The 26,551-nt window shown below is 41.6% G+C and overlaps 1 protein-coding gene across 4 annotated transcripts in view; it reads right to left on the bottom strand.

Moving 5' to 3' along the window:
• FGF14 (fibroblast growth factor 14) overlaps positions 1-26,551 on the bottom strand; it is a 456,868-nt gene that overhangs the window by 120,395 nt on the left and 309,922 nt on the right. Inside the window, exon 1 of one of the 4 annotated variants that reach the window (XM_084841806.1) lies at positions 18,853-19,494. The exons of the other annotated variants lie outside the window; for them this stretch is intronic. Coding sequence (XP_084697932.1) covers positions 18,853-19,048 — 196 coding nt within the window. The 5' untranslated portion in view covers positions 19,049-19,494. Of the gene's footprint in view, positions 1-18,852; positions 19,495-26,551 lie in introns of those variants that run through there. 4 annotated transcript variants of the gene reach the window in all.

Genomic DNA, 26,551 nt, shown 5'->3' with positions numbered 1-26,551 from the left:
AGAGAATTCTATGCCTGTGACAAAAAACACCTCTGAAGCCTATTCTAACTATCACTATTTTTTCTTCATTCATCCACATTACTAATGTCAAACATCATCAGATACAGTGTTTCAGCCATCACAGCCTTTTGTTATTGTTGTTGTTCTTTAAAAAATATGGTCAAAGTACACAAGTGACAACGTTGGCACTGGCAACAATCAAGAGAAACATTTGGGATTCTGAATTTATGGTGTCAACTAAAGAGCCTAAAGCCCACTAGGGAATGATTTATATTATATTTTAATCAAGCCTGTACTGATGTCTCCTGAGAAGATGTAATTAGATCACTAACAGAGGACAATAAAAGTTTGAATGCCTATCAGCATTCATACTCAGTATGTTTCAACACTTTAATGAATTCGCATGCCCTTTCAGGAAGATTCAGAGTCAATATTAATGATTAATGTAAAGAGATATGTTTGTCTTTCAACTTTATTCAACTATTTCAAACATACTAGCCACACAGGACAATGAGCTAAGATGAGCTAGTGTTTTTGTCACTATTGGTGATCTCAGCCTCTCTTGCTTTTCACAGCCTCCCTTGCTTTTCAAATGAGGCCCTCAATCAGATCCACTGCAGCAGCAGTTGGGCCTATCTATATAAGGAGGCACGCTTGCGAAGGAGCTAGCTCTCCGAGCGCGAGGAGCCCCAGTGACGAAGCATCTCGGCCCCAGTGACAAAGTGTCAGCAAACAAGCGAGTAAGCAACTGTGCAAATTTAGCAACAGGGCAAAGAAGCCAGGGCGGTGGACTCTCCCCTCCTTACTCTGAACTCACAGTAAGTAACTGTAAATAAATAATGATAAATAATTTCCCCACCTTCTCGTAGTAAACAACTAAGTTTTCCAGGGAACTCCCCTCCCAAAGAACAGTTATGAAGGCAGAAAGCCAGCAGCGGGGAGGGGGCTATCTGTGTATTGCACTGAGTGCCACATGTACAACTATCTACCTGCTGGACGGAAGCTGTGGGTGTGTGCTTGGTGTAACGAGCTCCTGGCTCTCAGGAAACAGGTGTGTTCCCTTGAGGCCAAGGTTGCTGACCTGGAGAAGCTAAGAGAGGAGAGAGGTTGGTGGTTGAGACCTGCAGGGACCCATTAGCTGTGTCCCATTCCCCGGGTGACAGCTCCTCTGTGTCATGGAGGATGTGGGTCTTGGGGAAAGACGGCATCATTCTGAGGAAGAGGGAAATGATCCTTTAGAAGGGACCCATTCCTCAGAAGACGAACAAATATCCTCTCTCACCGAAGATGTGCCTCCGGGGGCAGGAGCTTGTGGTAGTGGGAGATTCAATCATTAGACACATAGGTGGGCTTGTGATGGGGATGTAGACCACATGGAGAATTGCCTGCCTGGTGCAAAGGTTGCGGATATCACACGCCATCTAGATAAGCTAGTAGATAGTGCTGGGGTGGAGTCAGTGGTCGTGGTCCATGTTGGTACCAACGATGTGGGGAAATGTAGTCGTGAGGTCCTGGAAGCCAAATTTAGGTTGCTAGGTAGGAGGTTGAAATTCAGGGCCACCAAGGTGGCTTTCTCTGAAATGCTACCAGTTCCAGGCGCAGGGCCAGCTAGACAGACGAAGCTGAGGATGAGATGGTGGATGCAGGGAGGAGGGGTTCAGATTTCTTAGGCATTGGGGAATGTTTTGGGACAAGCCAGGCCTGTACAAGAGGGACGGGCTCCACTCTAACCAAAATGGAACCAGACTGCTGGCACTAAACATAAAAAGGCAGAGCAGCTTTTAAACTAAACCCCAGGGGAAAGACAACAGGAGCTGGGAAGCACCCGGTTTGGGTTAAATCATTCCAAAGGGATGAAGATGAAAATGTTTTTGATTGCCCAAATGTAGAAGGGGAGGAAATAGGCCAGGAGTACATGGTAGAACATAATAGCCAATCAAAAGGGCCAATGTCTCATAGCAAAAGATGCACACGCCAGAGGCATCTGGGGAGCGACACCGTGTATAGGTGTTTTTATGCAAATGCGAGAAGCCTCTGAGCCAAAATGGGAGAGTTAGAGTGCTTGATTTTAAAGGAAAACCTGGATATAGTGGGCATTACTGAAATCTGGTGAAGAGGAGAGAACCAGTGGGATACAGTCATCTCTGGATATAAACTCTATAGGAAGGGCAGGGAAGGGCGTACTGGGGGAGAGGTTGCCCTGTACGTCAAAGAGGGCATAGTGTCGAGTGGACTAGAACACCTAAAAGGGATCGGCTCTTCCACAGAAGCACTGTGGGTGACAATACCAGGCTCCAAAATTTCGTGCTAGGAACATGCTCTTGTCCACCAGACCAGAATGCTCAGAGTGACCTTGAGATGGAAAATGAAATCAGGGAAGCCTCCAAACAAGGAAGTGTTGTAATAATGGGGGACTTCAATTGCCCCCCCCATTGGATAAATGCATGTTCCAACCATGAGAAGGCGTTAAATTTCTCAATTTCTCGATTGTGCCCTAGAACAGTTGGTCACAGAAATGACCAGAGGGGAGGCGACCTTGGATTTAATCCTAAATGGTGTCACCCAGGACGGCAGGACCTAGTATCAAATATAAATGTTGTTCAACCAATTGGAAACAGTGAGCACAGTGCCAGAATTAACATATATTTAAGTGGAAAATTGCCCAGGAAGTCCAACACAGTCACATTTGACTTCAAAAGAGGAAACTTCTCTAAAATGAGGGAACTGGTGAAAAGGAAGTTAAAAGAGGGAGTCAAGAGGATTCAATCTAGGGATGTATGAAACTCTTACCCGGCTCTGCACCAGGCAATCCGCGGTGGGGGGGAGGCGCTCCGTCCCTCCCCCCAGAATCCTCCCTGGCTGGCTCCGCTCCGCAGCAACTCCGCGGAGCTGCCGGCCGGGGCCGCCCGCAGCCGGACATCTGGCTGCTGGGCTCCACAGGGATGCAAATGGCGGCCGCTGTAGCCGCCGCCATTTGCGTCTGTGCCTTTAGCCGTGATAGGCTACGTAAATATATACGTAGCCTATCACGGCTAAAGACACGGACGGAAATGGCGGCAGCTATGCCATTTGCGTCCCTGCCCTGAGCCGTGATAGACTACATAGATATTTACGTAGCCTATCATGGCTTGCCAGGGATGCAAATGGTGGCCAGTGTGGCAGCCGCCATTTGCGGCCGCAGCCCGGCAGCGGCTGGAGTCGCTGGAGCTGCTGCCGCAGTCGCCGCCGCTGGAGCTGCAGCCAGGTAGGCTCCGTTTTGCAGGGCTTTCGCGGGGTGGTGGGGTGGGTTGCTCCATTCCGCCACAGATTCCGGGGGGCCGAATTCACTGGAATTCAGCCTCCCTGGGATCCGTGGCGGAATTCTCTAACATCCCTAATTAAATCCCTTCAAAATACTTGGGAGATTACTCAGAACCACTATAATAGAAGCCCAGCTAAAATGTATACCACAGGTTAGGAAAGGTAGCACAAAGTCAAAGAATTTACTGGCATGGTTAACGAGAAGTCTTAAGGTAACTATTCAGAAAATGGAAGTCTTGCCCAAACGAGGAAAAGGCAGCACAAGCTTGCACAAAGGTAATGCAAGCAGACAATAAGAGATGCAAAAAAACATTTTTAAGAGCATATTGCTAACAACATCAAGGCCATCAATAAAGGATTCTTTAAATATATCAGAAGCAGAAAACCAGCTAGGGAGGCAGTTGGACCATGGGATGACAATGGAGTTAAAGGAGTACTGAAGGAGGACAAGGAGATTGCAGAAAAGATGAATGGATTCTTTTCACTATCTTCACTTAGGGGTGTGCAAAATACTTACCCCATTCCGGCCAGCAGTCCATGGGGGGGAGGCGATCCGTCCCTCCCCCCCGGAATCCTCCCCAACCAGCTCTGCTCCACTCCGCTCTGCAGCAAGGCTGCAGAGCCGCCAGCCAGGGCCGGCCGCAGCTGGACTTATGGCTGCTGCCAGGCTGTGGCCACAAATGGCGGCCGCTACGCTGGCCGCCATTTGCGTCCCTGCCAAGCCCTGATAGGCTATGTAAGTATCTACATAGCCTATCACGGCAAAAGGCAGGGACACAAATGGCGGCCGCTACACCATTTGCGTCCCTGCCTTTTGCCGTGATAGGCTACATAGATACTTGCATAGCCTATCATGGCTTCACAGGGACACAAATGGTGGCCGGCGTAGTGGCCGCCATTTGCGGCCACAGCCCAGCAGCAGCCAGAAGATGACCCAGAGCTGCTGCTGCTGCTGGAGCTGCCACCGCCAGGTAGGTCCGTTCCGGTGGGCATTTCAGGGGGTGGCGGGGGGGGTAGTCCATTCCGCCACAGACTCCAAGACTGGAGTCTGTGGGGGAATTCTCCAACATCCCTATCTTCACTGCAAAAGATATAGGACAGATACCTGAGGAGTCTGAGGAACTGAGGCAAATAGTGGTGACAAAAGATGAAGTTCTCAACCTTATTGATGAATTGAAAGCAAATAAATCACTGGGCCCAGATAGTATCCATCCTAGAGTTCTCAAAGAGCTCAAATATGAATTTGCTGATCTTCTAACTAAAATATGCAACATGTCCCTACGATCAGCTGCTATACCCGAGGACTGGAAGATGGCCAATGTAACACCAATTTTCAAAAAGTGATCCAGCGGGGATCTGGGAAATTACAGGCCAGTTAGCTTAACGTCTGTTCCAGGTAAATTGGTTGAAGGCATTATTAAAGATAAAATTAGTAAGCATATAGAACAACAAGCCCTGCTGAAAAAGAATCAACATGGCTTCCACAAAGGTGAGTCCTGTCTCATTAACCTTCCATTAACCTTTTAGAGTTCCTTGAGAGTGTCAATAAACATGTAGACAGGGATGATCTGGTAGACACTGTTCACTTGGATTTCCAAAAGACTTTTGACAAAGTTCCTCACCAAAGACTCCTGAGCAAACTTAGCAGTCATGGAATAAAAGGACAGGTCCTCTTATGGATCAGTAACTGGTTAAAGAGCAGGAAGCAGAGAACAGGAATACATGGTAAATTCTCCCAATGGAGGGAAGTAAATAGTGGAGGTCCCAGAGGGATCTGTATTAGGACCAATGCTTTTCAACCTGTTCATAAATGATCTGGACTTAGGAGTGAGCAGTGAAGTGGCCAAGTTTGCAAATGACACCAAATTATTTAGGGTGGTTGAAAAAAAAAAAAAAAGGACTGTGAAGAATTCCAAAAGGATCTCTCCAAACTGGGAGAATGGGCATCTAAAAGGAAAATGCAATTCAATGTAAGCAAGTGTAAAGTGAAGCAAAAAATCCCAACTTCAAGTATAGCCTGATGGGATCTGAGCTAGCGGTGACTGACCAGGAAAGAGATCTTGGGATGTGGTGGACAACTCAATGAAGGTGTCAACAGAGTAAAGGAGGCAAACTCCATTTTAGGCATAATTAGAAAAGGAATTGAGAATAAAACTGCCAATATCATACTGCCCCTATACAAATCTACGGTGCAAGCATACTTGGAATACTGTGTACAGTTTTGGTCACCTCCCCCAAAAAAGATATTGTAGAGCTGGAAAATGTGCAGAAAGTGGCAACTAAAATGATCAAGGGGTTGAAGCCTCTCCCCTATGAGGGAAGATTACAACAGCAGCTGGGATTGTTTAGCTTGGAAAAAAGGAGGGTAAGGGGAGACATGATAGAGGTCTACAAAATTATGCATGGTGTGGAGAATGTGGATAGGAAGACATTTTTCTCCCTCTCAAAATACTAGTACCCAGGGCCATCCTTTGAAGCTGACTGGTGGGAGATTCAGGCCAGATAAAAGGCAGTACTTCTTCACACAGCGCATAGTTAAACTATGGAACTTGCTACCACAGGATGTAGTGATGGCCACCAGTTTGGATGGCTTTAAAAGGGGATTGGACAAATTCCTGGAGGAAAAGGCTATCAGTGACTACTAGTCTTGATGGCTATATGCTACCTCCAGTACCAGAGGCAGTATGCCCATGTATACCAGTTGCAAGGGGAATATGGAGGGGAGGGTGCTGTTGCACTCGCGTCCTGCTTGTGGGGTCCTGCTCGACAGCTGGTTGGTGACTGTGTGTACGGAATGCTGGACTAGATGGACACTTGGTCTGATCCAGCATGTGTCTTATGTTCTTATAAATGATATTTGTCTGCATTGGTATTATATGAATGGTGTAGCAACAGCTTGTGCAAATGAAATGTGTGACTTACCATACATAACTCTACCTCACAGATCTTTAAAGTTTTTTGTCACAGTGGACTAGATGTGGTAGGATGCTGAATGAACGGGATTTTGCATTAGTCCTGTGTGTTTTACTCCAGAAAACAAAACAATAGCTTCAGCTATTGGGCAGTATAGAATTGATGATAATAATATATTTTTTTTAAGCAAACAAAATGTGTGGGAGTGTATGGGTAGATTGCAGACTATGGGTTGGATCCAGACTTAGACATACTTAGGACCGACCCATTGAAATCAGTGGGACTTAAGTCATTCATAACTTAAATCTCATTGATTTCAGTAGGTTTCTTCTAAGTCTGGATCCAGCCCTATAATAACACAATGTGCCTGGTACAGAAACATTTGTTGTTATTATAACTTCAAAGAAAAACTCAATTATTGGCAGAAAGCATCTACTAATACAAAGGTCAATGAATGCCATGGTTCAACCTCTTCTACCTTATTATTTTGTAGGCAGAATTAAGGGGTATCATTTGTTTGTTCCAAAATCTGGTATATGTGTAGTTTGAATGTGGCTTGGAAAAGATTTTAGTGAAAGAAGTAACACAGTAATGGGACTATCTTCTTCCAGGATATTGTAGACATCCTGTTGCCAGGATATCTAAAATACAGAAGGGATCAATGATAAACAACAGGGACACAAATATTGTGTGGCAAATGAATGTAACACTAACCAGGTTAGTGGTTACATACGGTAAGACATACAGTAACCACCACTGCTTTGTTATTTCCACCAGGTTGCTGTCCTGAGAACTACTCTTAAAGTAAATAGGGAATTAAAGGATATGTCAATCAAAGCCCTTTGCTGCCCATCTTGGGTCATTCACAGATTAGTTTCTTAATGTGAACTTCACCCATCAAAGGTAATCTTACTATTGCTTCTGGGAGTCCTAAACAGCTTGTCCATTATCCCATGCTGTCTCTTATATCTGGAACTTTTTAAAATAACATCAGCATGATGACCTATCTCTCTCTTTCTTCAAACCCAACCCCACCTTCCAGAGGGAGTTCTTGATTTGATCTCGTCCCATTTTCATACCCAGAAAAGTGTGCACTGCATTTGTTCACATCTATTCATGCCCTTTTTTTCCTAATTTCTCCCCACCATTGAACTTTAGATTGTAAACTCCTAGACTCTAGGACCTAGAGGCAGGGGTCTGCCTTTTTGCTTATGCTAACATGTAGCTGTATTGATGGTGATGGTGATTATGATGACAAAGATGATGATAGACAGAGATACCCACAGCTTCTGACCAATTTTCTCAGCATTGTTGACTATCTTTCAGTTACTTTGGGTATGTAAGCAATCAAGTACCAGAGTTTTGCAGTTGTGATGCTAAATAAATTCTATAAATAATTTTTCAAACAATGAAAGCAAGTAAAATAACATAATTAAAACTGAAACTTTAGTCCTTTCTTACCATTTAAATGCAACATTCATGAATTGCCTTTATATACACATATCAAAATAATCCTGGGGCAGTTTCCAACTGTGTCATTCCGTTAGCACAAATGATGTTACTTTAGCAGCAACTAGGTTCTGAACTATACACAAGAGAAGAATCAACTAAAGTTACATTTGTACAAGCATGGTTGCACAAGCAGTTGTGCATTATGCTTATACAACCCATTGTGCAACCAGTTGTGCAACTGCTTGCACAACCAGTCGCGCAAGCATAATGGGCAACTGCTTGCGCAATGGAAAATTCAGCAGAGCTTTGCTAGCGCTATTTGAGTTTGCAGAATGTCACTGCTGGATACTGCCCCTTGATAAAATAAAATACAGTGTTTCCTACACTGTGCTCACAAAGAAGGGACCATTCTAAAAGAGATAGGGATGGGAGGAAAGGGCATGTGTGAGAATACATTAAAAGAAAGACTATGTCAAAAGAAAAGACAGTTATAATAAAGCATTAGCCATTCACTTTGAGGCTGCAGTTTCAAACCGTCAAAAGAATGCATGAGATTGTAGACTCAGCTTTTCTTTTACTGAATATTTTGGGAATAATGCAATGAGATGTCAGTCTTACCTCAGAAAATATGTCTTCCACTGGCATCCCTTCTATCTTCCCTTGCTTTCTTAGGGCACATAGTCAAGATCATCTAGCATGAATTTGGGCAGAATTGGGTTATGCCAACATGGAGGTGCCAATGAAAATGTTAACATCTCCCCCCCTCCCCCCACACTTTCCCTGAATATGTGAGATTATCTGGCATGATATCATTGTGTTGTGCATTTTCCTATACACACCAGTGGCATCTAATGCCATAGAATGGGACAGGAAAATGTAGAAAGTCATGTGATGCCACAGGTTAAGTGATCATATACATTATGGGAGAGAGGGGAGGAATTCAACCTGCAGATGTTGAATTTGTTCAGTTGCAGCCATGTACCCAAATACCAACAGATGCCCAAATAAATGTTAAACAATTTGCCAGGAAAAAAGTGGCAATGGGAACTTGAGACAGGATTGTGACATAGCCAGACACAACTGCCAGATTAAGTTAGTTGACAAAATTAGTAAAGGTAAATTAGCCCAGCAGTGCTGTTAGGAACCCTGTATGTTAAAATTCCCATTCTTGTTCTCACAGAGCTCATAGATGCTCATCTAGCTAAATTTAGTTGCACTTCATTCCCACTGAAAATAAGTTAGTCACGACTAACAAGCCTCATTGATTTCAAGCATGAATAGCTTTAGCTGGAGTAGGTCCATTCTTTTGTTTATAGTTGTCATGGCAGTGAGATTAAAAAAGTGATTGAAAAAGGTGCACTGAAATGTCATAGCAGATTATGCAATATGTGAATTGCACTTTTGCTACACTGTTCAGCTTTAACAATGACACGGGGAATAATGTGGCTTCTAAAAATTCATTTAGAAAATTATATTTGAATTAAAGACAGAAGAGAATTAAAGACAGAAGACATTTTCCATAAATTTACTACATAACTTGCAACAACATAGACAGCATCCTAGGGATCAAAGGATTGTTTGGAGTCCCCTTCCCAAGGCCATAGACACTGCTATGACCTTAGGAGGGGGACTCCAAGTTCTAATCACCTTCCCCTACCCCCTCACAGCCACCATGAAAAGAACCATGCCGGCTGCTCCCAGAAGTCACAAATGTGGCCTCGGAGGTAGGGAAAAAGGAAGTGTTCTGGTGGCAGGGAGGAGAGAGGCCAGGATATGAGAAATCCTATGGCCTCTCCAGCTCTGGCCCAGCCCCTGCCAGCACACCCTCTCTAGATGGGCTCAAAGGCTTAAAAGGACAGAGGGGCAAAAATCACCTCCGTCACTCCGCCTGCCCTGCCAGCAGCAGCCCAGCAGGGCACTGGATATGCGGAAGTCTCGAGATTGGAGACTTCTTTCTAAGGCTCTAAATTTTAAATTAAGATAATGAATATATTATATCCTTTCCTATCTGGTGCTGAGTAAATGAGAAAACATTTGATAGCGATATAATAGTTTTGTAACCCCAAAACTACCCTAGGGAAAGATGGGGCATACAACTTCAGTTTGCCTTTTCTTCCTCCCAGTCCAAGAAAAACAATGTCTCTGGAACTCATGTACAGAGGTGCTCTCATATTTTACCATGGGAACTGGGATGTAATTGTGAACTCAGAAGTAAGGAAGAGGAAAAGAAAATCCTAGTGAACACCTGAAGGTGTCAGAAGAAGGTATAAATACAAAAATAGACACAGCATGAACCCTCTGGCAATTATGCCAGAAGCAAATTACATTTTATGGACTTCTGTCTAGCCATTCTTTCTCAGTGTCTGATTGCATGCTCATGTCTTCTTCCTCTGCAATCTCTTCAGTTCATATTCAGAGTCACTCTGACAACTCTTTCCTTCATTTTTTTTTTGGTCTCCCTTCCCTGCCACATTACACATTTTCATCTAGGCTAAAGCAATTGGGACACATGTAACTTCTTCAGGAAGCTTCAGGAGGACAGTCAGATCATAGCCAACAGGGATCAACACTGAGATCAAAATACTCTTAACCACTTAAAACCCAGGCAGGAACCTTTTGTAACAGCTGGTCCTTTTGAAGTTATGTCATCAGCATCAATCATTGTTTATTTAATCTTTCCAGACATGACCACATCGTAAACATGATTCAAGATTCCTGTTGGATCCTACACAGGGATTTCACGTCCCAGAAAAGTGATCTGAATTACCAAATTCCTCAAGACCAACTTTAAAACATCATCTCTTGAACACCAAGCATTAGAATAAAACAGGCACTCGGAAGAAAAGAAAATGGCAGGTCACCAAGAGTTTGAAATAATCCAGTCTATTTCAAAGTTAAGCTGGTGATAGTGTTTGAAAGTTGCACAATGATTCAGAAACAATTATCCCACAATATTACTCCATTTTCACAGAAGAAATTTGTATAAAGGGATCCTATCCATGATCAGCACAACCAGTCTTGGCCAGGTTTATGCCCACTATCATATGGAAAAAGCATCTATATGAAACCAGTATAACTGCATGCAATAAAATCCCCATCTTCCAAGTGGAGATGCACATAAAATTGGAACGACACACTTGGATGTAGATTCATAATTGCATTGTAATGCACATTTGGATGTTAATCAACTGATGTAACACCCCATCCCTCATTTGCAATAGAAAATGTGGACGGTAATGCAGCTTCGCATCCATCTTGAAAAGTAGATGGCAATGCACATCCTCAACAACTTTCTCATGATGCTAGTCAAGCACAACACCTTATTGTGCATGACTATAGTAGGATGTGCATCTGTCTCACACATATATGTGTATAAATATTTAAGATTCAAATATTGGCTTCCTGCATTTATACAAAGTTAAGCTTGGCTAGCTTCAAATGAGGCTTAATCATTCAGAACTATGGTAGAAATAACAGCCGTAGATGGTAAAAAAAAAATGAGACATCAAGACAGCAATCTTATGCTCTGAGCAAACCCTCCAATACTGGAAGCTCCACTCCTTCCTTTGTTGCACAGAATGGAAGTCAGGAGGAGATGGGGTTTGCTGTATTTTTTCTCCATCCACCAAAGCAGGAAAGATCAGGGAATGGGAGGAAAACATTTAGACCAGCTCTTGAATGTTTCCTGGGGATGGAGGTGTGATCGGGAACTGAGAGGACAGTGGATCCATTAGCCAACCACCACACCCTTGACACACCCATTTCTCTCCTGGCCCAAGGTCCGAGTTCCAACCTTGTAGAGGGAGGAAACTGCCATGATAGCTGGGCGGAAGCAGGGTGTGTGTGTTCAGGGCAAATACCCTCCAAGGTCAGAGCGCTGACTACAACCTCAGAGGGGATATTCTGATAAATCCTGTGGCCCCTGGAATGCTGCCTAAGGACCACAGGATTGCATCCTAAGGCATGCTAACTGATTTTTTTTGTAGTTTTCAAAGCTCTAAGATCTAATTCTCAAAGTATTATTTCATTAGACTGATGACACTGCTAGTATTTAAATAGTGCCAGGTTAAGACCTGTTTATTCTCCCATCATTTTAGATTCTTAATCTTTTATCTCTGGTGTTTTAAATTTGTATTTTAAATCTCCACATTGCTGCTAGGTTTTATTCTGGTTGTATTGTTATATTGTGGTTCTAAGCATTCATATTTTATATTGTTTTATGCTGTGCTCTGTGGTTTTAATTTTTGTGAACCACCCAAAGAGCTTCAGCTATTGGGCAGTATAAAAATGAAATGAAATGAAATGAAATGAAAGGATTGCAAATACAGCTCCTGTGATCTGCTTTGGGAACCAAATTCCTTTAAAATCTCTCTTGTGATCTTATGTATGAGTTCACAGCCAACTCCACATGAATAAAAAGATCCAGTCACGGGGCTGGATGCAACAGTGTCCATCTACCAGCAGAATGGACACCACTAGTAGATCAAATTCCCCCTCCAACCTGCAGCCCACTGCACACACCCCAGGTCAGGGACCTTCCAGAGCAGATTTGGTTTTGTGAAGGTGATTGCAGGGAGGAGGAGGGGAAGGGAAACTTCAGCTGCATGAGCGGAAGTCTGCACACATAACATTGGATTTAGCCCACAGAGCTGCCTTGGCAATGTACAAATTGAAAATATTTTTTCTTAAAGTCACAAAATTAACCTCTACTTGAAAAATGGAATTTAGATGAAGGAGACTGAATAAAAAGTTAGATGTATGTTACATGCCTTTAAAAACAAAACATTTTCTAATCATTGTCATATACGTTGTTTCAGTGAGTTTCATACATTATACCTTCAGAGAACTTTTTCTACATGGACATTGTTTGCCAAGGAAATAATGCACATGGAATTCCAGCATGTTACAGAGGATTGTGGGCATGTTATAGGGTTCACACTGTATGTTGCATGCTCATGATTGATCTGGGGAAATGTTACCTCCTGTAGTGGTATTGTGGGTAAGCTCTCTTCTAGGGGCACTCTTCTACCATTAGTGATTTTCTCATAGAATTATCTTTGAACAGCTCCTGACAAAGCCACTGCAATATTTTGAAACTTGTGCAGTTATTCTGTACACCTATGAGCAACCTTTAGACAATCCAGTAGATAACCAAAGGAATTTTATACAAATTTAGTAAAAACGCAAAGCAACAACAACAGTACTAATAACTGAATGAACTGATATTTATAACATGTAGGTTTCTGGCAAAATAAAAACCTCATCGAAAACAGCAGGTTCCTAGGAAACTAAAATTACAATACATGAAATATATAGTATAAACTACAGAAAGAAATTACTGAGGAACACATGCTTCATTGCAAGACATTTTTACAGCAAGCCCACTTTGCTTCACTAAAATTATGCAGGAAAGCAAAACAGGAAACTTAGCATCAAAAACAAACTGACATGAAAGGGTAGCTGTACAATTTAATGGATAATTATAGACTTATAAATAACCATTTGCATAGTTGCCTGGGATGAGTAAGGGACCAGGAGTAAGAGACCAGGAGACCAGGCAGGAAAAGGTTATGAAAGTCACACGTTGCCTTTGTTTTAGACCACTAATGACTCACAAAAAATTGCACGCAGAGGATGCACATGGTATTGTGGTATGTGCACACTGCCAAACAGATAGTTGGTGCTATACACTCTCTGTACCAGTTTTGTGTGTGTGTGTGTGTGTGTGTATTGTGGGGGGGGGGTCTGATTCTCCCCTCCCTCCACCCCAGTGATCAGTTCTGTCTGGGTGCCAGCCACATCTTCCTCAAATGCAGCTACATGTGTTGAACCTACAGTTCCATGTGGGGATCTCTGGATTAGTGCCAAGGTATTTTACTTGAAATAAATTGCACTGGGAGTACATAAGACATTAAACGATTCCCTTGCCACATTTTTACTGGCTCATGGCACTATTGGTATCATAAATGATATTTATGATACAAATAGTGCTATGAGCCAGTAAAAATGTGGCAAGGGAATCCTTTAATTTATCCCACACCCACCTGTCCAAAAAAAAAAAATTGCATTAGAAGCATCCAACCTCAGGCATCTTACATTTTCTTTCACAAAAGGCTATCTTTTTCACCATTCTTACCAATATTGTTCAAAGAACAAACCCATGATTAATTGCTCAGTTTGAGAAAGGAACACACAAAACCAGTGAACTTTCTCAGCTCAATGTGCTAACTTGTTTAATAGATGCAGGTGTAAGTAGTTAACAGACGGAACTACTTATTTGTCACCCTGGGGAAAAAATGAAACATTCAAGTGATTAAGACTGCAATCCTATGCACACTTTCCTGGGAGTAAGACCTGTTGACATCAGTGGGATTTACTTCTGGATAGACATGTATAGGATTGCACTGTAAATTTACATTTACCATCTTTAGATACTAAATTGCAACATAACTTTGAAAAGAAAATGTACAAAATTCCACATATAAATTAACCAGCAAATATATGGAGAGGTAAGGTATAAACGTGCTTGAAAACAATGTTACATCCCAAGCCTAAGCATGTTTAGTTGCAAGTAAGTCCAATTATTATCAGTAGATCTATTTCAAAGTAAGTGTGCTTATGCTGGAAGTCCAAACATTATTAAATATGCATGTGTGTGAGGCAGATCTTTCACAGTGATTCTGTTTCATGTATCAATAATGATTACAGATCTCATGAACATGCCTGAATCTCATAAAAGACCCAATAAAAATGCAAGCAAACCCTCCTTTGAATACACCTCAAAACATAATTCCTGGTGCTCTCCATCAGTTAGACTGCACACATAATTTGAACTTTCCAGCATTTAAACTTAATGCCATTGAAGTAAGCTTTAGGAACATCCTTAGATGCAGTATCTAAAACCTCAATGGGTTGGATCCAGACTTGGATAAACTTAGAGTAGATCAAATGAAATCAATGACTAACTTAGGTCCCATTGTCTTCTTTGGGTCTAACTCTAAATAGGATTAAGTCGGAACCAACCCAAAATCTGCAATCAAGATCCATTGATATCAGTTAAAGTTTTATAATTCATTTCAACTGAATTTAGTTTTCACGTAGAACTTTTCTTGAAATAACTCCTGATTCTGGAAGGCCAATCAAAATTCTTCCAGAGCCTACCAATCTGGATAGAAAACTAGTCCAAAATGATAAATTAGCAATCAAATGCATCCGAGGAAACCCTAATGACATTTTTAGCATAAGCAACAAGTATTTATCATCATCAAATATAAATATGAACAGATAAGCCATCTGAAAATTATGCCTACAAATATGTATTTAAATGCATACAATGCATGTTCAAAGACAAATTCTACAATAGTTTTATATTTTACACAACCAACCTTACATCATTTTTTTAAAAAATACATGTTTTGGAAATCAGTGGTTTTTGTTTTTAAAGACAGGCAAATTTCATGTCATCAACCTGAGATGGAACAATTTGGTTTATATCAATAATAAACAAGGGATCTGCTCTGATTATCATAACTGCTAGACATATTCCTCACTTACAGCAAAAGAGTTAAGGAAATAATAATAATAATAATAATAACAACAACAACAACAACAACATGGAACTCTACAAATGTGCCCTATAAACATGTTCTATAAATATTCTATATTTGACACATGAGGTAAAAAAAGAAAAATGTTTTGAATGAATGTAAAATTAATACATTCTAGTATCATACTAATATAGATTGGATGTGTGCATCTTCTCCATATACTGAAACTGTAACATCTGACTGAAGAAACATTTCCTAATGGAGAATTAACCTAAAATATTGCTTCCACTTGTTGGATTCCCTTCTTCTAATACAGTCTGCTTAGTTTTTATGTGACATTTATTTAAATCCATTATTGCTCATATAACATGCATTAGTACTAGTTTTAAATATAATTTATGTATAATTGTATAGCATTGCTCTCTCAATGGATAATAACTCAAACAAATACGTGTGGACACCATACATACTTAATCTATTATTTGCAAGTTTGTTGGCTAAACACTGAAAATCCAATATTACTATTATTGTTATTTGGGTGTTCTTTGCTTGTATTGACAACAGTTTGATCCACCAATAGAAATATTACAGTATTATTTATCATTTTCATTGGGATACCACCCTTAGAGGCCCTTTAAAAGACAGCTATATGTAATTAAAATACCACATCTGAGAGTATAAAATCATAGAAAAAGCTCTTTTAAAATAACACATGAGAAATTTCCTCTTATAATATTGAAAATAAAATTCATACAAAGTTGTTAGGGCCATAAAGTGGCTTCATTGTGTGTAAAACTAAGCAAACAGGATTATAAATGGAGCCATTAATGTTGCTTTGCTGAGACTGCTTTTGAGCAGGCACAGCGTTTAGCAGCTATAAACATCATTGTACTGTCTGCACTTAAAAAAATGATTAATAGACTGTGGTAATCAGTATCATTATTATTAATATTATATAGCTCCTAGCTGCTATTGTCAGGCAATTCATTTAGCTATGCCATTGCTTATTCACCCTTTAATACCAATTCCACAGAGGCTAAAACTATATTTTTACACATGATCGGTATCGTTTTAGTTTACCTTTCCATTAATGAAACTTCTTATTAAGTATAAGTTACCTCCCTCCTAGAAAGCAGTACACAGCTTTCTCAGCCAAGAAAAGCATTTCAGTATTACTCTCTTGTTATACATTTGTGAACGGAAACACCTTGCTTTAGACATGGAAGTGCAAGCATTACATACAAGTGCAAGTTTAAGGGTGGTGTAGAACAAATTACATCTAAAGGGGAGGAAAAGCATTTTTGGAAGAGATTCTAATTTCAGTTAAGGCAAGAATTATGCTAACTTCGTTACACAGAAATTTAGACTATTACCACAGTAGGAAATTCTCAGAACCAAGAGAAGGAACAGCTTTCCTATCACACTGATTTTATTGTGTCTATGCTTTGATCAAATCCATCTGGAGCTGAAGTATATTTGAACCAGTGTTTCTCCACCCATTCCATCCCACCCCACCCAAGAGTACATGGCACTATGCATACAGAAAGAGTGAGAGGGAGAAAACGAAGAACCTGAAATGTAAATGTACAAATGCATGGTACAACTGGTAAGCTAGCTTGTTCAAATACAGTAAAGACTCCTCAAATTACTGTTACTTGAACTGCCTTTCCTTGGGGAGGGTCACACTCCTGATGGTCACCAAGGTTAAAAGCAGTCTGAAGCAACAAAATGAAGGCAAGGTAGGGTTTTACACAGAATAGGGAAGGAGCAAAGTTAGTGTTGAAGCTGAAGAGATGGTGTTAAGGCAAGTGTTGAGGAGGTTCTAAAGGGTGGTAAACTATCCCAGAGCGGAAAGGAAGATAATTGCCAAAAGTCAACATGACTGGAATGAGCCAGCTACAGAGCTTGCAAAAACAGAGTATTGTGGGAATTGGAGTTCCCCCACATTTACACTCTGGGGATTCTCCAATTCAATAGCAACAAATTCTTAAAGTTACAGTGCTCCAAAATGTCTGTCTTACCTTATGTTATCCATTTTCTAATTCTGAAACAATGAGCTGCATTATAAAAGACAGGATGCACTGCATGCTACAGTTATTGCTCCCCTCAAAGCACAGTATTTAGATATATTTATGCCATTTATTCATAGGAAATCTATTTTGATGTACATCTTCATTAAACCTTGGCAGTTTGCAGATTTCTCTCAATTTTTCCTGTTGCCATAATTGCTGGGCTCATTTTCTTCTACATACACCTTCACTAAATTTAAAGTACTGATACTGGGAAGAATTATTTTCTTTAGTTAGTGCCTTTCATAATCTTTTACATGTGATAAATTTCTCTTGGCTGATACCATGCTTCTACTTTGAACAATGAGTTATCATTGCAAATTTGAATATTCTCTAAGACCTGCTTCAAATTGGAGCTTCTTTGTACTCATGAAAAAAAAAACACCCTACAACATTTCAAGGAAAAGGAAATAGTGCAAGACTGAGAGAATGACAAAGGTTTTGTACATTAACTCTTACATCATATGTTTCTTCCAGTGCCACTCTAGTACATACAACCCTTTGCTCCAAGGAGTGGGTATGAAAGAGACTTAAATCTGTATGGGGCTCCGAGGTTTCTTACTCTCCTCTCCAGAAGATGGGATAGGTCACAAGCTAGAAACCAGTTATCAGGTGTTGAAAAGCAACATATTTTGTTGTACTTACAACCCATTCACAACCCAACATATTCAGCTGAAATATTTGAATAAGCCCTGATTCAGAACACTTTGTTCTGAATGAAAATAAAGTGGCATAAGTGATGCCACATATACCGTATGACAATTCTGTATCTTTCATTAATCTGAAATAATAACCTTCTTGCTGGTTCCATACTGATAATCACAAAGCCAGAATAAAATTACCACTTCAACCGTAGGGTACCATGGAAATCTTTCCTTTTCCCACTCTTTGACATCCCTGACGGTGTGACAAGAGTAATTAAAGGAATTATGGATAACTTCTTGTTCCATTAACTTAACCACATTAACTATGTTGTGGCCCAAGTTGTTTAAATGCCTGCAATTGCAACCAGCACAGTGGGTTGCTCTGGGTAGAAGGCTCTCCTCCTTCTGTAAAATGGGTATAAGTGCCACATACCTCACATACCTGTGACATTTTGCTCACTGAGGCTGCCTATTCGAGATCAGTTAGTGGCCGTAGTTGCCACTTAACACCCTTTAACCATCCTGTTTAGCACACCAATCAAGGTGGCTAAATATGGGCTTTCTCTGTCTGTTCAGATGCATGCTTGAGTATTAAAAACTTGGGTTCTGATACACATTAACGCCTAAGAGAACCGGGGAGGCACCTTCTTCAGATTAATTAACTCAAAGGCTGGCTCAAGTTTCTCTCCTGTGAAATAGACTTAACAATGACCTACCAGGCAGAGACGGTGGAGGGGGACAAGGATTTCTCCCCCTGCGAGCGCTTCAGAAAGCGCCATGAAGCAGAGGGTTTCTTTTCGTCCTTTCCCTTCCTTTTTTGCCCTTGACCGGTGTGGCCCCGCCAACTTTGGCGGCCACAGGTCGTTCGTTCTCTCAAAGACACCCGCAGGACACACACAAACACACACCCTGCACAGGCACACACACCTTGACGCCGCAACCTCCTCTTCTTGAGGCCAAAGATGCGGACCTTGGAGAAGATATCCACCAGGTTGCCGTTGCAAAGCCCGCGGTTCTTGCTGGGGCTGTTGCGCCTCCTGCTGGCCGAGGGCCGGTCCCAGTGCTGCAAGTCGCGCGCCTGGCGCTTCTGCCGGATCAAGCCGCTGGCGATGGCTGCAGCCATGGCCGCTCCGTCCCGCGCTGCCCGCGCGCCCTGCCCAAGCGCAGCGGAGACGGGCGCTGATCTCGGTTCAGCCTCGGCGGGAACTCATGGCCGAGGGCAGGCAGTAATAATAATACTGTTTTTTTTTAATTAAAAAAAGTCGGCCGGTCACCACATGGAGCCACCTGGCTTCGGGACGAGCAAACAGCAACAAGCAGCACCCACGGCGGCTGCGGCGGCTTCTCTAGCGCTTCCTCAGCGCCCGGCTCATGCCCGCTTCCCCATGGCGGCGGCGGCGGCGGCGGCTGCTGCCCCGGTCGCCGCCGCGTCCTCCTCCTCAGGGCTGCCGCCGAGTACCTCGGAAAGCAGCATCTGGAAAGCGCACGCTTCGGCTCCTGAGAGCCTTAATCACGGCGCTTCAGTCCCACCCTAGCCGACACCCCGCCACACACACACGCGCGCACACCCTCCCTCTCCCTTTCCAAGACAACTGAGGGAGGGGATTTGTCCTTGGCGGGTGGGGTGGGGGTGGGGGTGGGAGAATAAATAAATAAATAAATCCCACCAAACAAAGCCCGCACAACACCGAATGACAATGGTGATAATAAGGGGGAAGCTGGCAAGGGAAAGAGAGGTGGGCTGAAAAGGCTCGGCGCAATTTACTGGAGGAAACTGCCTGTCGCCAAGAGAGCCACGACCTGCTGCTGCTACCGCCCCTCGGCTTCCAGTGGGGCTTTTGTGATTGCCGTGTGGCGCGCGCCGGCGCGCCCGCGTGTGTGGGAGAGAAAGAATGTGTGCGTGAGGGGGGTGGGGGAGAACGGAGAGGACGAACGGGAGGCGAGAGCGCGCGTATGGTGGTTCGGGTGTGCGTGTGAGGGGTGGGGAGAGGTTATGCTCTTGAGCGAAAATAAATTATGTGAGGGAAAGTGAGAGACGGCGCGCGGGTGCGCGCGCGGGTGCCTGTGAGAGAGAAAGAAGTTGTATTCTGTTAGCTCCCCCTGCCTCCCCCGCGTATCACTCCGCTTCTCTCCCTGCTTCAGAAAGTCTCAGCTCTGGGTGAAAGTGCAGCCGAGCTGCCTGCCTGCCTGCCTGATCTCAGCAGAAACTACAGACTGCGCGTCCCTTCTTCTCGGCCACAGTCCTCCCCTGCCCCATCCTAGTGGAGATAATCTGTCAGCCCCGGAGCCCAAGCTAGCCGTACGGGCAGGGAAGAGGGGGGCACCCGCAGCAGCAGTGACAACGAAGAGCACATGAAAGACGTGGCCAGAGGCTCTTCCCGATTTAGGATGACAGGCCGTTTGCTCGCTTTCTAAGGTGCCACACAGATCTCTTTCTTGGCATTGTGGGAGCCGGTCTCTTTGGTACTGTGTGTTGTTTTTGCTACAGAGCAGATGAACAGGGAAACCTATTTTGGCGGTAGGGTTCAGCACCTTGGATAGCTCCTTTAGCTGGTTCTGACTGAAACCCAGAATGGATTCACAGCCCCACTGAAATCAGAGCCACCAGCCTCCAAATTACATAGAGCCCATACAGATGTAGGGCTGGCTGAGGTGGCGGGGTGTGTGTGTGTGTGTGCAGTTTGAAGACACACGGTGGTCCCGTGCCATGGCTACTAGGCTGTATTTGAGGCAGGTAAAGTGAAGATGTGGCAGCGAGCCTCCAACCGAAACATAGCCACTCGGTGTCAGTAGCATTGTCGTCCTATTCTCGCTGTACTCTGCCTTCATTCCAAATTGGACACGCGGCTGCTGCTGCTTTAGGTGAATATGAATTCCCAGCCAAGGAGGATTAGCCGGGAGGGAAAGGGAGAAAGGCGGGGAGGGAGCCGCTTTCTGCTCCAAAACATAACCGCTTTCTGTGGCTTCTTGGATACACCCTAGTGACCGCAAATGCAACCTTGGCTTGTGATCTCTCCAGGCGTGTCTGTTTCTGTTTGGAAGAGGGGAAAATAGGGAGGTGGGGGAGGACAGAGCACAGGCATTCCAGACATAGTATCATGATTGAGAAGAAAACTGGTTCAATGGGAATTGAAGAAGAAAAAGAGATGTATTGTAAAAAAAAAAATCTGAAAAGTGTGAATGAATTCAAACTACTGAAACAAAGTAAAGCATGCACTCTTACAGTTTAAGATGCGACATGCACAGACACAACAAAAGTTAAAAGCCAACATAACACAGACAAAATAAAAAAAATTAAAAATAGGGCTGAGTCCATTGCTTTTATGAACAAGCAAAGACTATCAGACTTACACACACCTGCAGGTTCAAATTGCACAGGTGTGAGCCACTAGATTTGTTGGTCTTTGTTGTGGGAGCTAAATGAGGTAAAATTTAACTTCACCCCTGTATTTTGTAAGGTTGGAGTTTGGCTCTAATTAGTGATATATATATATATATATATATATATATATATATATATATGGGGGGGAATAGGTGGGGGGGAGAAGAATCCCAAATTTGGTGATTAATTTATTTGTCTGACAAGTGCTCAACCATGATTAGTGCACACTCCAGTCAAACTGTATATGTTTGCTACAGATGGTGGCTCATACAGGAAAAAAATTCTGTATCCATTTGTCATTGAGCATATCCAGTGCACTTCCCTTTTTTGGCAACTTAACCCACAAGCATGGATACAGGAAGCAGTGTCACCATTGGACTTCCCTTCCAGACTGATCCCAAGAGTTCTCAGTCTATCATGCAGACTACCCACTATCAGTGTGGCATCAGCAATGATGCCATATGGCTTGTGAGGATTTCAGACCTCACTATCAGTGTGGCATCAGCAATGATGCCATATGGCTTGTGAGGATTTCAGACCTCACTATCAGTGTGGCATCAGCAATGATGCCATATGGCCTGTGAGGATTTCAGACCTCAAAATGCTTCTGTTGAATTGTGTTGATACATCCACAGATAGCAGTAGTTGAATCAATTGCTAACAGTGGTGTGGTGGAACCAGGGCTCTCAGGGATGCCATGCAGCACCATACCTTTTTATCTGCCACCACCCTCAGAATTAGCTGGTAGAATTAATTTTCCCAGCAACGATATATTGTGATGCAAAATATTTTGGGATTGCTTAGTCTTGAATGGGCAATTAAGACCCATTAGATTTACAAAAGACCTGTTTCTGGTGGAAATGAAAATGACTAGAACTGTGTTTTGTTTTGTTTTTAATATATGTAGATCAACACAGCTGCTTGCATTTTTGAACTCTCCTTGGGGGTGTGGCTATCTGGATTCTCATGATGAGTGCCTACACTGCAACATTTACCACTACACCATTGGTTGCTAATATAAGTTATTTAACTGAACAAAACAGATTTGCAGTTATGTATTAACTATAAAACATGCACACATAAGACTTCAATCATCTTTGAGCGATGACTGTTAATGTTGAACAGAAATTAGAAGACAGATATTAATAGCACAGATTCTTCCTTGCATTACAAACCAGTTAAATGTAGACAAAACTGCTGTAAGCCTCATCTGTGAAAATGTTCATTAATATAGTCACTGATCAACAGCTTCATACATCCCAATTGCATGGGTTCATCAATGTAATCCAAGTCTGGAGGAACAGCAAAGCTTTTTACAAGTTTACTTTTTTTTTCATTTAAGGAAATCTTATTTTATTTTAGTTGAAAAGACAGGGCTTGCATTGTCTTTTGAGTGTGGACACACACTTTGAACTAAATAAAGTCTTCCAAATATGAATCTGAACATACTGGCATTGTTTAGTTGGTACTTTTGTGCCCCTATAAATAACAACCAGTTCCTTCTAAATTCTTTAATTTACAAAGTATAGCATTTACATTGAAATAAAGATGTTTTGGTTTTAACTCTGTTCTCTGGATTTGTTTTGTTTTGTTGTTATGTTACATAACAGATAACGTTTTCAGTTATCTGGAAAAAATATTTTTGTCCTGTTGAGTTTTGAAGTGGTTCTAAAATTTAGAATCTAAATAAATTCACTGCAAGCATTTATATAGGGTGTTCAGTCTCAAAATCCTCTAGTACAAGGGATTCTTCACAACTGCTGGAATTAGTCTACTACAAGCTAGTGACATTAAGCAGTACTTATTTAATCTGTATTTTACTTTGGAATATATTTTTCAACCCACAGCATAATATATTACTTTTGAAAGCTTAATGTTTTCTGTACAAATAGGCTGTGTACAAGGGATAGCTTTTACAAACATCTATGTTTTGTATGAACTTTCTTCTTGTTCTGCTTTGTAAAATCTGTTCACTTTGATCAGGACCTTGGATAGTGCAAAACAAAGAACTAGGGGAATAATCCTCAATTTGCAAAATAAAATGAAGAAGGATCCTGATAACTTCAGTTAGTCAACAGAAGAGGAATTTAGTCTAAACAACTCAATAAAGGGGGCAAAGTAAGAGACCACAGTGGGTCTTGTATCTATGAAGTCCATATCTAAAACACACCTCAGACGATGACTCCTTGAGCATCTTTGAACAAATCACTATCAGTTTATTTGTAAAAATGTGAACATTTGCAACCTAATTCAGAGAACTGTGGTAACAATGGCAAGATGATTATTGCAGGACACTCGGCCCTGTAAAAGCTTTACATCTATTAATGCAAATAATCAAAATACCAGGCATGTTCCAGTCAAAGGTAAGCACATATAAGTCCCACTGATTTTAAAGGGAGAGAATTAAAAGTGTTTACCTTTACATGCCTCGGGAAGTATCCAACAGTGTCATTCCAAAAGTCAAATAGTACTACTGGAGCTCCTCCAAATCTTTCCATTTCACAAGCACTTGCTCATTATTCTTGCACCACTGGTTGCACAGCCAGTTGCACGACTAGTTCCACGACCACGCTTGCGCAAATGTAACTTTAGTTGGATTCTCCTCTTGCACATTGTTCAGAACCTAGTTTCTACTAGAACAAAATCATTCGGGCTAGCAGAATGACACAGTTGGATATTGCCCACCACGCCCAACCATTTTGTTTTTAAAACGTATATATTTATAAGACATTATGCTTTTTATGCATATGTATTTTTGTTTGAGGGGGAAAGAGAGAGATGGAACCTTTTTATAACAGTTTTTAAACTCTAGAAAATCAAGCAAAGCTTGCAGGTATTGACAAATAATTATTTACCAGTTCTGAATTCATTATGGAATTTTGATGAGTTTTTAAACTGTTGATCCATATTCACATACACACACACACACACACACACACATACTGATTTGCACAAAACACTGTAAACAAAATCTAAAATCTAACCTAAGACAAATTCTATTCAGTGAAGAGACCTAACAAATATTATTTGTGATATATATTAGTTACTATTGATATGCATCTTCCCATTCCATGTTCATTTCATTTAATCTAAATTGTAAATATTCTAACCTCAACCAAACAGGTTCAGATTGTGCATTTGTCATTCTCAGTCTATGAGTGAGGATGCACAGAATTGGGGGGAGGCATTATGAAGTAGAAAGGAATGCAAAGAAAATACTGGAATTGTGGAAGATAGTGTGATTTTATCCTTGAGAACAAAAGCAAAGTCTCTCTACTTGTAATCTGAAAATACAGAATGGTTGTTTACAGCATTAGGTGCTCCAAGGGAAACTCAAGAGAGCCATCTGCTGTCTTAAATCTGAGATAAAATATACGTACTTCAAGCCAAAGCAAAGGTTTTGATTTCAGAACATGGACACATTGATACCTGTGAGACCACCAAATAACTAGCTATGATGATAGATTTAGGGCAAGTGGTAGTCACTTTCCATTAAAACACTCAACTATTTCTGATGAAAGACAATCTATTTGCAACAAGAAATCCTAAGAGGGGAACATTCTTTTAGCTTATCAGTATTATCACTTCTTCCATTAGTTCATTCCCAAGTGCTATAGTATGAGAATCTCAACAATGTATAGTTGTAATTGTGGTGTTGTAATATTAGCACTGTAGAGCCATTTCCCTCGTTGTGATTTAACAATACAGAAGTCAGTCATAATTGCTAAAAACATTACAGGGGAAGGATCAATTTACATGGCTACTGTCGCAGAAGATGTTTGTATGAAAAGGATCTGGTGCTGACTTGAAAATATCTAGATTTTCAGAGATGTCTATGCAGACTCATCCTTTCAGGTATTCTATCCACTATCTCAGGATTATTAGGATATTTCTTAGATGACTTTTAAACAGTGTTAATGCAGACTCTAGAGTACTTATTTTTCTATAAGAAATTATGCAGTATTTTTGCCAATTCATTATCATTCAATTAATTGGTCAAAGTCAGAAATAAAGCCGATTGAAATAGGATATACAATACTGTATTAGCCAATTGCCTATTACTTACTTGGGAATAATTATCCCTAGAGATATATCTCAAATGATTAGTTTAAATTTAAATAGGTTGATTAATGATATTCAACGAGATATAGATAGATGGGCATTGTTAAAGTTGAGTTTATGGGGTAAGGTTAATACACTTAAAGTGAATACTATACCTCGAATTATTTATGTTATACATGGGATCCCTATACTTATACCTGGCAAATATTTTCAAAACCTTAATGCTTTGTTTCATAAATTCATTTGGAGTTCCTTTCCACCAAGAATATCTTTGAAAAGGATGCAACTTCCAATTAACGAAGGGGTTCAGTTTTCCAGATCTAGCTATGTACCATGAGACTTATTTGCTGACATGTACCAAATTTCGGTCTTTTCCACTCAGATTTGATTTTCCAGCTTGGTCAGTATTGGATTCTTCTTGTCTGGAGCCTCTCTTTAAATGGATGGCATTAGGTTATTGGTACATTAAGGCAGACAGAGCTCCTCCCACAATTATGGCAGTCAGAGATGTGTGACATATAATGTCATGCCAATTACACTTTGACCCATTTTCCCATGCCAAACTGACTTTATGGGGAAATCCAGACTTAAGATTTGGAAAGAAAATGCTTTTATGGTGGACCTGGACAGATAAAAGGATCTTTGTTGTTGTTCAGTCGTTAAGTCATGTTCGACTCTTCGTGACCCCATGGACCATAGCACACCAGGCCTTCCTGTCCTCCGCTCTCTCCCGGAGTGTGCTCAAGTTCATATTCATTGCATCGGTGATGCTATCTAGCCATCTCATCCTCTGCTGTCCCCTTCTCCTTTTGCCTTCAGTCTTTCCCAGCATCAGGGTCTTTTCCAGTGACTTTTCTCTTCGCATTAGATGGTCAAAATATTTGAGCTTCAGCTTCAGTATCTGTCCTTCCAATGAGCACTCAGGGTTGATTTCCTTGAGGATGGACTGATTTGACCTCCTTGCAGTCCAGGCGACTCGTAAGAGTCTTCTCCAGCACCACAGTTCGAAAGCATCGATTCTTCGGCACTCAGCCTTCCTTATAGTCCAGCTCTCACAGCCATACGTTACTACTGGGAAAACCATAGCTTTGATTATACGAACCTTTGTCGGCAAGGTGATGTCTCTGCTTCTTACTATGCTGAAAAGGATCTTTACCCTGGATCAATTAGTGGGTGCTGATG

Source organism: Heloderma suspectum, chromosome 3 (genome assembly GCF_057233095.1).
Source record: "Heloderma suspectum isolate Gila_16-S chromosome 3, 16-S_ref, whole genome shotgun sequence".
Lineage (NCBI taxonomy): Eukaryota > Metazoa > Chordata > Lepidosauria > Squamata > Helodermatidae > Heloderma > Heloderma suspectum.
Note: the sequence above shows the minus strand (reverse complement) of the source record. Positions and strands in the feature narration are given on the sequence as shown.